This window comes from Citrus sinensis, chromosome 2 (genome assembly GCF_022201045.2).
Source record: "Citrus sinensis cultivar Valencia sweet orange chromosome 2, DVS_A1.0, whole genome shotgun sequence".
NCBI classification, from domain to species: domain Eukaryota; kingdom Viridiplantae; phylum Streptophyta; class Magnoliopsida; order Sapindales; family Rutaceae; genus Citrus; species Citrus sinensis.
In genome coordinates this window covers 2943444-2953970 of record NC_068557.1, presented here as the reverse complement: position 1 = coordinate 2953970, position 10527 = coordinate 2943444, and the positions used below count along the sequence as shown (strand labels likewise).

General features: G+C 33.0%; 1 protein-coding gene across 1 annotated transcript; it reads left to right on the top strand.

The window, feature by feature from the left end:
* The first annotated feature begins 4678 nt into the window (after window positions 1-4678).
* LOC102625581 (kinetochore protein NUF2 homolog) lies at window positions 4679-9951 on the top strand. Its single transcript, XM_052435578.1, is given in 13 exon segments — window positions 4679-4967; window positions 5185-5217; window positions 5219-5367; window positions 5370-5400; window positions 6125-6247; window positions 6347-6494; window positions 6984-7073; window positions 7563-7670; window positions 8267-8320; window positions 8601-8715; window positions 8807-8964; window positions 9092-9187; window positions 9539-9951. Coding segments are annotated over 13 exon segments (1332 nt in total). The 5' UTR covers window positions 4679-4803; the 3' UTR covers window positions 9602-9951.
* Window positions 9952-10527: the final 576 nt, after the last annotated feature.

The window sequence follows — 10527 nt, the reverse complement described above, 5'->3', positions numbered from 1 at the left end:
GGTTGCCAAGTTTGATGAAATGGATCAAAATATAAACTTTTTATGTTCAAGTTCCTAGTTTCATATCCAGGCCGCGCACTACTAACAGAGATTTAGAGAGGGGTTTATCACAGTTGAGATCCCCTAATCTTTTGGCTGCTAATAGCAACATATGACTACGAATGATCTCATGTTGCAATTGGTACTTTGATGTTAGCTTGTAATTTGGTGTATAGTGCCAAACTGAACTGTACTCAACTTTTTATAACCTTTTACCAAGCTTGCATTTAGAATAATATAAGTTAAGATTTAATTACCTACATATTCTTATACAAAACTACAAATTGCATTCTTTTAGAAATCAAGCACAAAGCTCAGCACAACACTGAATCTAATTTTGTAAGTTTGATGTTGAAGGTAAATGTTAACTCTCTATATGGGACTAAAATCCGTTGATCGGTAATTTTACCCTTTAGTCTTTAGTGGTAAGTTTATTTGGATTTTGCAGACACCCAATGTGCCTATTTCCTTTAAGAAATCATTGACATTGCATGAACTTATGCTCTTCAGTAGTTATAATATGTGTGCTTCTATGGTAACATCCTTGTTCAATTGCTTGGTTCATTGGTCTTTATTATTTAAATGCTTTTGTTTCATGCTTGTGTACAATCTCATGCCTTTTAACTTTTTTAAACTTGTGAGATAGTTAAGTTGCCAAGTGGTATAGGATTAGCCACCCTCTAAACAGTACCAATAAGTTATGGGTAGAATGATTTTCAGAGGCGGGATCAATTAATATGTAGTAATATGTGGTCTATAGTTTGCAACACTTGAATTAATGTTTTTCTCTTTCTAGTTTGACCCTTTTTAATTAAATTATTTGATTGTTCTCACCAAGCAGAGCTTGAAGAGTTGCCTTAGGTCGTGAGTAGCAACAATTTAGCAATTCCTAATTCTGAAGTAGGAGATATTGGCACTTTAGATCTTGTTTCTGGAATTTTCTTATATTGATTATTTACTCCCTCAAATCCTTCTTGTTGAGTCCTATTATGTTGCCTCCAAGATTTGCTTAGAGTCCACACTTTAACTTTTCATCTCTAGTTTCTTTGTTATGTTCGGTGCATGGAGGTAAATTGTCGGTTCCATTTTCTTATAAAGCCATGGTGGGAAAAAGTCCTTTGGATTGTAGGAATTTGCTTTTCATTATTAGTGAAGGAGATGTCTAAGCCAAAAAAATGGTTGAATTGAATTCCTATTGTAGGAGTTCGAGCATCTTATTCTCTATTGTTCAAGCTTTGTCAATGGTAGGAAATATGAGATTTTCTTTGTTTGGAGAAATAAATGGACTTTTGGTTCTCTTCACGAGAAAAGGACTAAAATTTTCATGTTCTCATCTACTTTAAAAAGTTGGTTCATTACTCTTTTCTAGCTTTGTGTGATCTACTTTGATTGCGTTCTTTTGTCTCTTACTGCCTTTTAAACATAACACTCACGCCTTGGGGAGTTTCTCAAGAGCAGAATATCGAGACTGCACTAAAAAGCTTAGGCCATTATCATACATTCTGTTTCTGTACTAATGGACGTTATTGTGTTCTATAGACATGGCTTCATTAATGCCCAGAACTGCAAACGGTAAAAATGGAGCTAACAAAGCTTCAGCTCCACTTGAGATGAAACCTTCTCTGAAGAATAAGTCTTCTGACATTTCCTTTCCTCCACCAACTATCGAGGTTTTTAACAATGTCCCCCCAATATCAATTTTGCTCAAGGGTTTTAGACCCACTGCTACTAATGTTGGTTCCTTTCAGAACCCTAAAGGATCCAAGCAAGGAAGTCCATCTAGTGGAAAGAATCAAGATGAAGAACTTCTTAATCAATATTTTCGTATATATCAAGAGATGAGAGGTTCGGAGATCGTACTTCAGAATCAAGATGTCTTTCTCAAACGAGTTAAGCCTCAGCTTTCTCCTGAATTTAGAACACCTCTTTATGGTTTGAGCCTCTCAAAGATAGAAGATTCGTATTTCAATGTAAAACTTTAATTTATTTATTTTTTCTTCCGTTTAGTCTTTTTATTCAAATTCTAATGGCTTCTTCTCATTTTCCAGATAATCGTATCCATGCTTGAACTTTTTAGAGGATTTTTAAGCTATGAAGATCACTATAAGAAAACCATAACCAGCCTTGTGGACATTATCTCTGGTTAGGATAAAAGAATTTCCTTACTGAAATCCAACATGGACTTAAAATTTGTTAAGTTGGCGGAAGCAGAGGCAAAGCTGAAGAAGTATGAATTATCCAAGGCACATCTTAGGTCAAGAGTTGAATCCTTGGAGGCTGAACTGAACGAAAGGCACGCGGACATTGAGTTTCTGAAGTACCAAGCCGTTACTTCAAAACAAAATGCATCCCTCATGGCAAAGAAGATTGTTGAGATGCAAAAGTACTCCAACGCGTACCTTAGCTCAAGAGTTAAATCCCTGGAGGTTGAACTGAGTAGGAAGTAAGTGGAGATTGAGGTTATAAAAAACGAAGCTATTGCTTCAGAAAAAAAGGCTTCCCGCGTGGAAAATAAGATTATTGAGATGCAAAAGTATTCCGAGGCATTGTCTAGTGTTGTTGCTAAGGCTATTGAAGACTTGAAGAGCTCTGAAGAGAAGTCTCAAGATTCTGATGCAAGCCTATTACTATACCTTGCTTCAAGCAACCAAGCCTAAAGTACACCAAAGTTGAGACATAGGGACTCCTTTGATTTCTTCTCAATTTTAAGTCAGGTTAGTGTAACTAATGATGATATAGCATTATACATTCGAAAAAGGTTTAATTTTGACGTTCTGGACAAAAAAATGAACTTGTATACATTACTACTTGCAATGTTATATTATTATTAGAAGCGGTAGCGTGGTCTATTTGGTGTGTATTTCACTTGTTTGTGATTCTTTCTTTACCGTGTATAATGATATATGTAGTGGAATTGTACGGGTTAATGGCTCATCAAAACACAAATTGTTATTTGCTAACGAGGGTGGTGACTTGTGAGTACTAATTTGGATTACTATAAATAAGGGAAGTGTGCTATGTGATCATCGAATCAATCAATGCAACGCCGCTTGCTCATTTAGTACGCATTCAATTTAGGTCAATATGATACGATGACACAAATGCAATAGAAAAATATGAAATTAGTCAAGTTTGGATTAACAGAAAATGACACCACTAATAAATTACTAATAAATTGTATTGTATTCGTGGCTAATTTAATAATCACATCATTTTTAGGTTCGTTGTTGAATATCATCAACCCAACCCATTACTCAACTGGTATTTAACTTGATTTTCTTAGTTTGTTAATCTGCTCGATTTTGTCACGAAAATCAAGAATGAAGTTTAGAATTCTCAACTTCATTGAGTATTTTTTAAAAATCTTTTTATATTTGTTTGTTTGTCCCTTTTGAATGTATTTATATATAATGAATTAACATGATATGTTGTGGGTAAAAGAATGTGGTGTTAAAGAAAAAAGAAAAAAGAAAATGCCACATGCTTGAAATTTCACTTTTTATTACTCAGTTCATTATTAAAATCAGTATTGACAAAAGAAATTTATTTCATCTACCACCCAAACTAACTCTAAGTAGGGGTGTTCACGGATCAGATTTTGTGAATTAGAAATTAATTTATATCCGATCCACAATTTTGCGGATTATAAATTTTTAATCTAATCTAATTTATGGATTGGTGAAACTCAATAAAAATCTAATCCATATATCTGCTGATCGGATGTGGATTTGACCCAATTCATATCAAATCCACCATTTTTGCATATTGAATTACGAATTTAAAATTTTTAATCTTGTCCAATTTACGAAGTAATTAAATTAAAAATCTAATATAAAAATAATTTTACTACCGATTAAATTCAAAATTAAATAAAATTTAAAGAAATTAATTGTTTAAATAAAGTTAGAATAATACATTCAAAGTTTCAAAATATAAAACACTGAAAAGAAAAAAAAAAGTCATTTGTTTAGATCATACACGAAAATTAAATAAAATTATGAATTTAAATATACACAAAAGTTGAATTTTGAGACCTTAGATGTAATAGGAAAAAAATTAAGAAACTTAAAGAATTTGAAAAGAAAGTAAAAAATTATAAGTACCTCAAGTGATGAAGTGAAACAATGATGACTTGTGCATGCGGCGGGGTAGAGGTTTCGTATTATGTGCTAATTAAATGTTTTGTTGAGCTTAAGTTTTTTTGTTTTGCTTTAGAATTTTTAATGTTTAAGAACTTGTATTTACTTATTTAATTATTTTTTATTTTATATCATTATCAAATAAGATATAATATGATATTAATTTAATTATATTTTAATTTATTTATTTATTAGCAAGTAGCAATGCTACATTTATAAGTTTTATTTTTTAAATAAATAAATTTTTTTACGAATTCACTAATTTTTATAAATTTACATAAGTAAATTCATATTTAATCTACTGCGGATTTTTAAAATTTCAATTCAATCAAATCCACAAATCTACATAACAGATTTTGACGGATCGAACTTTTACTGAATTAGATGGATTAAACGGATCAGATTAGTTAATTAATTAATTAATTAATTTTTGTGTAAAGGACTTCTCTAAAGACAAACTGGACGTTACTCGAGAGTTGCTCAATTGTTTTGGGCGGGAAAATACAAAAAAAAAAAAAATTGAAATTAAATATCGGCAGAAACCACTTAAGAAAAAGAAGCAGTTTCTTTAAAAATTAAAAAACAAGAAGAAGATAAGCAGCTGGGTCTCTGGCGACTGTAGGGGATGTCGAAATTCGATTACCCAAGGCTCTCGGCGACGGAGATCGTAACGATCTTGACGGAGACGGAGATAGCTGTCATAACGGAGAACGACTTGAAGAATCCGAACCCGGATTTCGTTTCGGATCTTTATACCCGTCTCTTGATTTTCCTCGATGTTCTCCACGAGTACGTGAGCTTTTCTTTTGTTGAGTGATTTTTAAGAAATGAAATTAATTATATGTATCTGTTCTAAACTAAAACCCTAATTTTTGAAATTAAGAGAATGTTAAGTGAAGAAATTAATTTATTTAAAAACAATTTGTTAGGGTTTTTGAGGGTTTAAAAAGAAATTCTTTAGCTTTAAATGATTTAGGGTTTTCTGATTCTTTTTGAATTTTTGAAGAGATGATCAGGGACAGCTTGACTTTGCTGCGTTGAGAGCTAGAGAATCCCGATCTTCATGTTCGCTCGGTGCAGATTATGAAATTGTACAGCATGGTAAAGGAGGTCGTGACCACTGTTAATTGCCCGATGAATTTTACGCTTAAAGATCTTATAAGGCCCGATGCCACTCGGACAGAGTACTTTCTAGTGCAATTCTGAATTTCTGTCTTTACAAGTAAGTTTCTTTCTTCGTTTAGGGTGCGTTTGGGGCAGTGCAGATATTCCCTAGAATATGGCATGGGGAGCAGCTGTGCTGCCAAAGCGCCACACTTACTCATCCAAAATTCATGACAGTCACTTGCTGTTGTTATTGAGTGTTGGGATGATGAGTTTTCCAACAAATGCTTCTTATTGTTATTGGTGCTTAGTAGAAGAATGAAGGATTATGTATGCTTTGTTTTTGTTTTCAACAATAACCAATGAGACTACCTATAAACTTGATGTTGGGAAAGCTTATGGATGGTCTGGCCTGCATCTTTGCTTACTATCTTAACATTCCACCATTGTTCATTAAGTACCTGTCTATCAATGTAGTGAGATGCTTTAAATAATTTTTATGCTGATTAGCTATGCTATCATAGGTGTGAATCACCTAAATGACAGTCTGTCTTATTGTTTTCCTTTTTGTTGACAATCCTTAACGACTAAGGCTCCTTCCAAGTTTCGGTCCTTCTCTTTGAATTTACATTTATAGTTCTAATCGATTGAACCTATTGATTTTTTCATGCTTTCCCATTGCTTCTTTACATGATATGAGGAGGAAACTTGTTGGCTCCTTCTATGCTGCACAAGCACTGAAGAGTCGTTTAAGTCAATGGCAACGTGAATTTCCTTCTGTTCTTCTATAGTTTAATCCATTCACATTTAGTCATGTTGCTTTTTCCTTTTTTAAATCTCAGAGACACAAAAATGAATCTTTTGAGGCCGATAGCGGAGGATTTAACTCGTCTTGATGAGCAGCGAAGTGAGTTGGAGGATAAGATTTCCCAGGTATTGGTTGAGGAACGTTTTGATGTTGTAATGTGAGAATGAGGTTTCAACAAATATTGGTCTTGTAGTTTTTTGTTTTGATAGGAATATTTGTTTTGTAGTTGAATGCAGAATTGCAGCCTATAATGAAGTGAGAGAAGAGAGTTGCCACTTGTTCAAGAGGTGGATGCAAAAGTTAAAGAATTGCGTCAGACCATCCAAGACCTGAACAAGCATCAGGTTTCACTGAGAACTACTTTAAATAAGTTGAAGGAGAAAACTGGAGCGCTTGACGAGAAGGTAAAGACATTCACAATAAGATTAGAAAGTGGTGCTTGATCGTTTTTGAGAAATTTGGGGTTTGGGGTTTGATACGCAAGAAATAAGATTGTATTATCACAAGAATGCCACCTTCACAGCAATTACTGATTGTATAACTGGAAGTGAATGGATGAGCAAACCTGATGTTCTGAATTGGAATGAAAGAAAGTATATATTATAAGACAAGCAATCATAAAGCAAGGCACTCTGGTAGTATGTGGCTATGTGCTATAATCTGTAGCTAAGTGTTTGATGTATTTAAACCTAATGATTTACCCTGAATACATATTTTGTGTGAATTTCTCACATAGTCAATTGTGTATCCTCTCCTTCAGTTACTTTTACCAAGGATTGCATTTTTATCCGTTGATTGCAATGCTTATGTATGTTCATCATACAGATTGGAGATTTGATATGCAAGGTTGGTTCTCATTGTTTTGCTGATAATATCTTTCTTTTCTTTTTCAGTTTTCTCAGACTGAATTCGACCTCGTGCAAAGTGTCCAACAAAATGCAGATTTACGTTCAAAAATTGTTCAGTCACCAGAAAAATTGCAGGTATCTAAATTTTTTCTTCTTATGAAGCTCTTATTTGGTTGTAGGGTGCTTTATATTATAATGGCATAAAAATACCCTAATTAAGTTTTTTAAAATTGGGACTACTAATATTTAAAGCAGTTTATGAATAAAAAATTAGTACTTACTGATATGAATATAAAATCGTGATGCTTTTTTGGTAGCAGTACGGTTACAAAGCAATGTATTTGGCTCATTTACTCTATGCATTAGCCAAATAGGGCCTGGATTCTGGTCCCTGTTAAAATTTAGACACTGAAGGCATTTGCTGAATTTTTATCATATACGGAGCTATTAATTGGTTAATGGTCCATACATTCCGTATCAATTTGTTCCAGTTGATACTATAAAGTATCCTCAAAAGTTGTAAGGGGTCCCTTGGCAGCAGTTCATTATATGAATGCAATATTTGGTTACCCTTCTTTTTCCCTTTTTGATACGTAAATACTTTTTTCATAACTTTGCTAAAAGAGGACCTTAGAAGAGAAGAAATCTATTCGGGAGGAGGCAAGGGATGCTGAGAAGCTGGCAATGCAATCTTTTCAGGAGAAGACTACAACCCTAGAGGTTTATCAAAAGGTACTTGAGTGTAAATTGCTACATCTGTCATGTTTCATAATCCATCTGCATATGGGCTCACTCAGTATGAAGGTTCATTAATCAAATATCTATCAATTTTGCATGGAATATTTTGATCATGTTGAAAATTGTTTTACTATTGATAGTGTTAGGATGCGCATTCAATCTTTTTTCCTTTGAATTTTTTAGCTGCAGGGTTAATGATGAATAAAAGGATTTACAATTTAATAAGTGCTTCTAACTAAAGAACTATTTGGGGGGAAAAAAAATGCAATGCTCAATCCTGTGTGATTCTTGAGTGTGTACTTAACTCCTAGATTTTTTTCATTTGTTACTTCCAAAGTTGCTGGAGCATGTGTTGCTTCTACCATTCGGTGCCCGGTGGTCTGCCTATTAAATATTTGTAGAACAAAAAATAATGACGTTAATGCTTTTTCTGGCATTAAGTTGTCTTGGAATGGAAATGAGGCAAGCCAAATGTAGCTTTAAACAAAGATGCACACATGTATACCTGCACATCCTTAAGTTTTTCAGAAGATGGTCAACTTATCATAGTGCAATATTAATTTTGTTGGTATCTACTTCTGCTGTTTCAGACTTTGAAGAAAATGTCAAAGCAATCTGCTCAAATGCAAGCTATACTTGAACAGGTGTGCATGAGATGTGGCCCTTTGGTTGCAATTTTTATTTTATTGATTTAGATATTTATATTTTCTCTGGTGTTTAATGATATCTTCTCATTGCATCTTTCTGAAAATTCTTATCTTATTCACAAAGAAATGTGTGTGTGTTACTACGATCGTATGATGAGTTTGCTTGACATAAAAAGGCTAATAGGGTTGATTTTCTATAGTTTTGAGTAATCTTAGTTTGCCATGATGTTACTTTATATATAAAATGTCTTTATTTATTACATCTGCATTTTCAAAGGTCAACTCTGCAAAGTCAATTGAAAAGGACTACAAGTCTTTGAAAGCAAGGCTAAATGATGATGTGGTGTTGGATAAATCACTTGAGGCCAAACTGATTGAACGTCAAGGCAAAGGTAGGTTCTTGTTTGAGCTATGTTGGGTTACGGTCCTTCATTTCTGAATTCTCTTTGGAGATTAAACCTTCTTTTCTCTTAATTTCTTCAGTGGAACAGCTGGATGAACTCCAACAGCAATTAGAAAAAGAACGGAATCTTAAATCAGAGGACGCAACTAGAGCATTTGAAAATGTGAAGTTGGAGATGGAATCCAAGAGGCAGGATCTGGAAGCAAGGCAGAAGAAGGTTGAAGCTGTCGTGACAGAGGTACATACCTTCTGTGCCTTTCAGTCTTTGTACTGGAATCCACACATTTTGATCTTTGTGCTGGAATCCACACATTTTGATCTTTAGGGGTATGATATATGACCTTCTTTTTCCTTTCAATTGATAGGTGGATGCCATAACTTCCAAAACTAAGTTTGTCAAAGAATCTGGAGCTGCCAAACTGCAGGAGCTAGCCAGTAAAGCTGAAGAGATTGTAGAAAAGGTGATTGGCTATCTGTTCTGTACATAGTTATGCATATTAGACCAAGTTCAAAATAGTCATCTGCTTCACGTAAGAAGTGATAACTAATCCTTTTTTGAAAATCATTAAGAAAATTAAATTGGCAAGTTTTTTGATCCTAGAGGAACTACCTCACACAAATTAGGTTATCATATTTGAAAACTTTTTCCACCCATGTAATTAATTAAACTGTTGGGAATTATGGCAATATAATTTTGTTCAAGCTTCTATTTGCTGAGGCTGTTTTGCTTCAGTATGTTTTTGGGCTGACTCTCGAATCCTTAGGTGACTGTTTCTCTGAAACAATTCCAATGTGTTCTCGTGTGTTTGCAGTTTCAGCAATATACAAACTCCATTGGGACTCTGCTGCCAGTGACTGAGATAGAGTCTAGTTGACGGAGAGCTTAGTACAATCCCGTACGTTGTCAATGTTAGGAACTTAGGATACCAGATTTTCTTAATGGAGTTGGGGAAGCGGTGGAAACTCAATGGCCAAGCTTGAATGTATATGTAGTTATATACTATTGATCACTTTCTGAAAATTGTTTGTATTGTGATCTCTCAAGCCCAAGAGACATGGCATTCCTTTTCATGTACAGGGAGCTGATATTGAAAAACCAATTTACCTAGGTCAATTGGAGACTTGACATTAGTATTCAAGACAAAATTCACTGGTCTTTCTCCCTTGAAATGTAGATCTGATTTTAAATTTATATAGATCCAAGAGATCAAGATAAAGATCGAAATGTGGCATCTGCGAGTTCAGATAGTATATCTTGACTCCACGTTCGAGAAGCCCTTAGTAGTAAAGTAGCGTTTATTTTTTAAATTGGATTGAGAATTTTGACGAATAAGAATTTTAAAATTAAGAGTGAGAGTGGAAGTTGTTTAAGTATGTTAGAATCGAAGTATGGAATAGGAATTAAAATTTCATTTATTTGTTTATTTTATCTCATATTAAAATAAATCATTTTAAATTATAGTTTTACCTTTATTTAAAAAATTGTACTTTTTAATTATAGAGTGGATAAAAATATAAACTATTAATTTTAATCATATAAATTAATAATAATTATTAATATTCTTAATTATGTAAATCATAAATTTTTTATTAATTTTAATTTTAATTATGTAAATTAAAAATAATTGATAAGAGCAACATAAATGAAATATTATTATTAATAATATAGTATAAAATTAATATTTTCTTAGAATAAACTATTTATTATTATTGATTATTAATATTAAATAAAATAAATAAGTATAATAATTATTTTTAAGTAATTTTAATTTAGAATCAATGGGAATTATTATTTTTAATA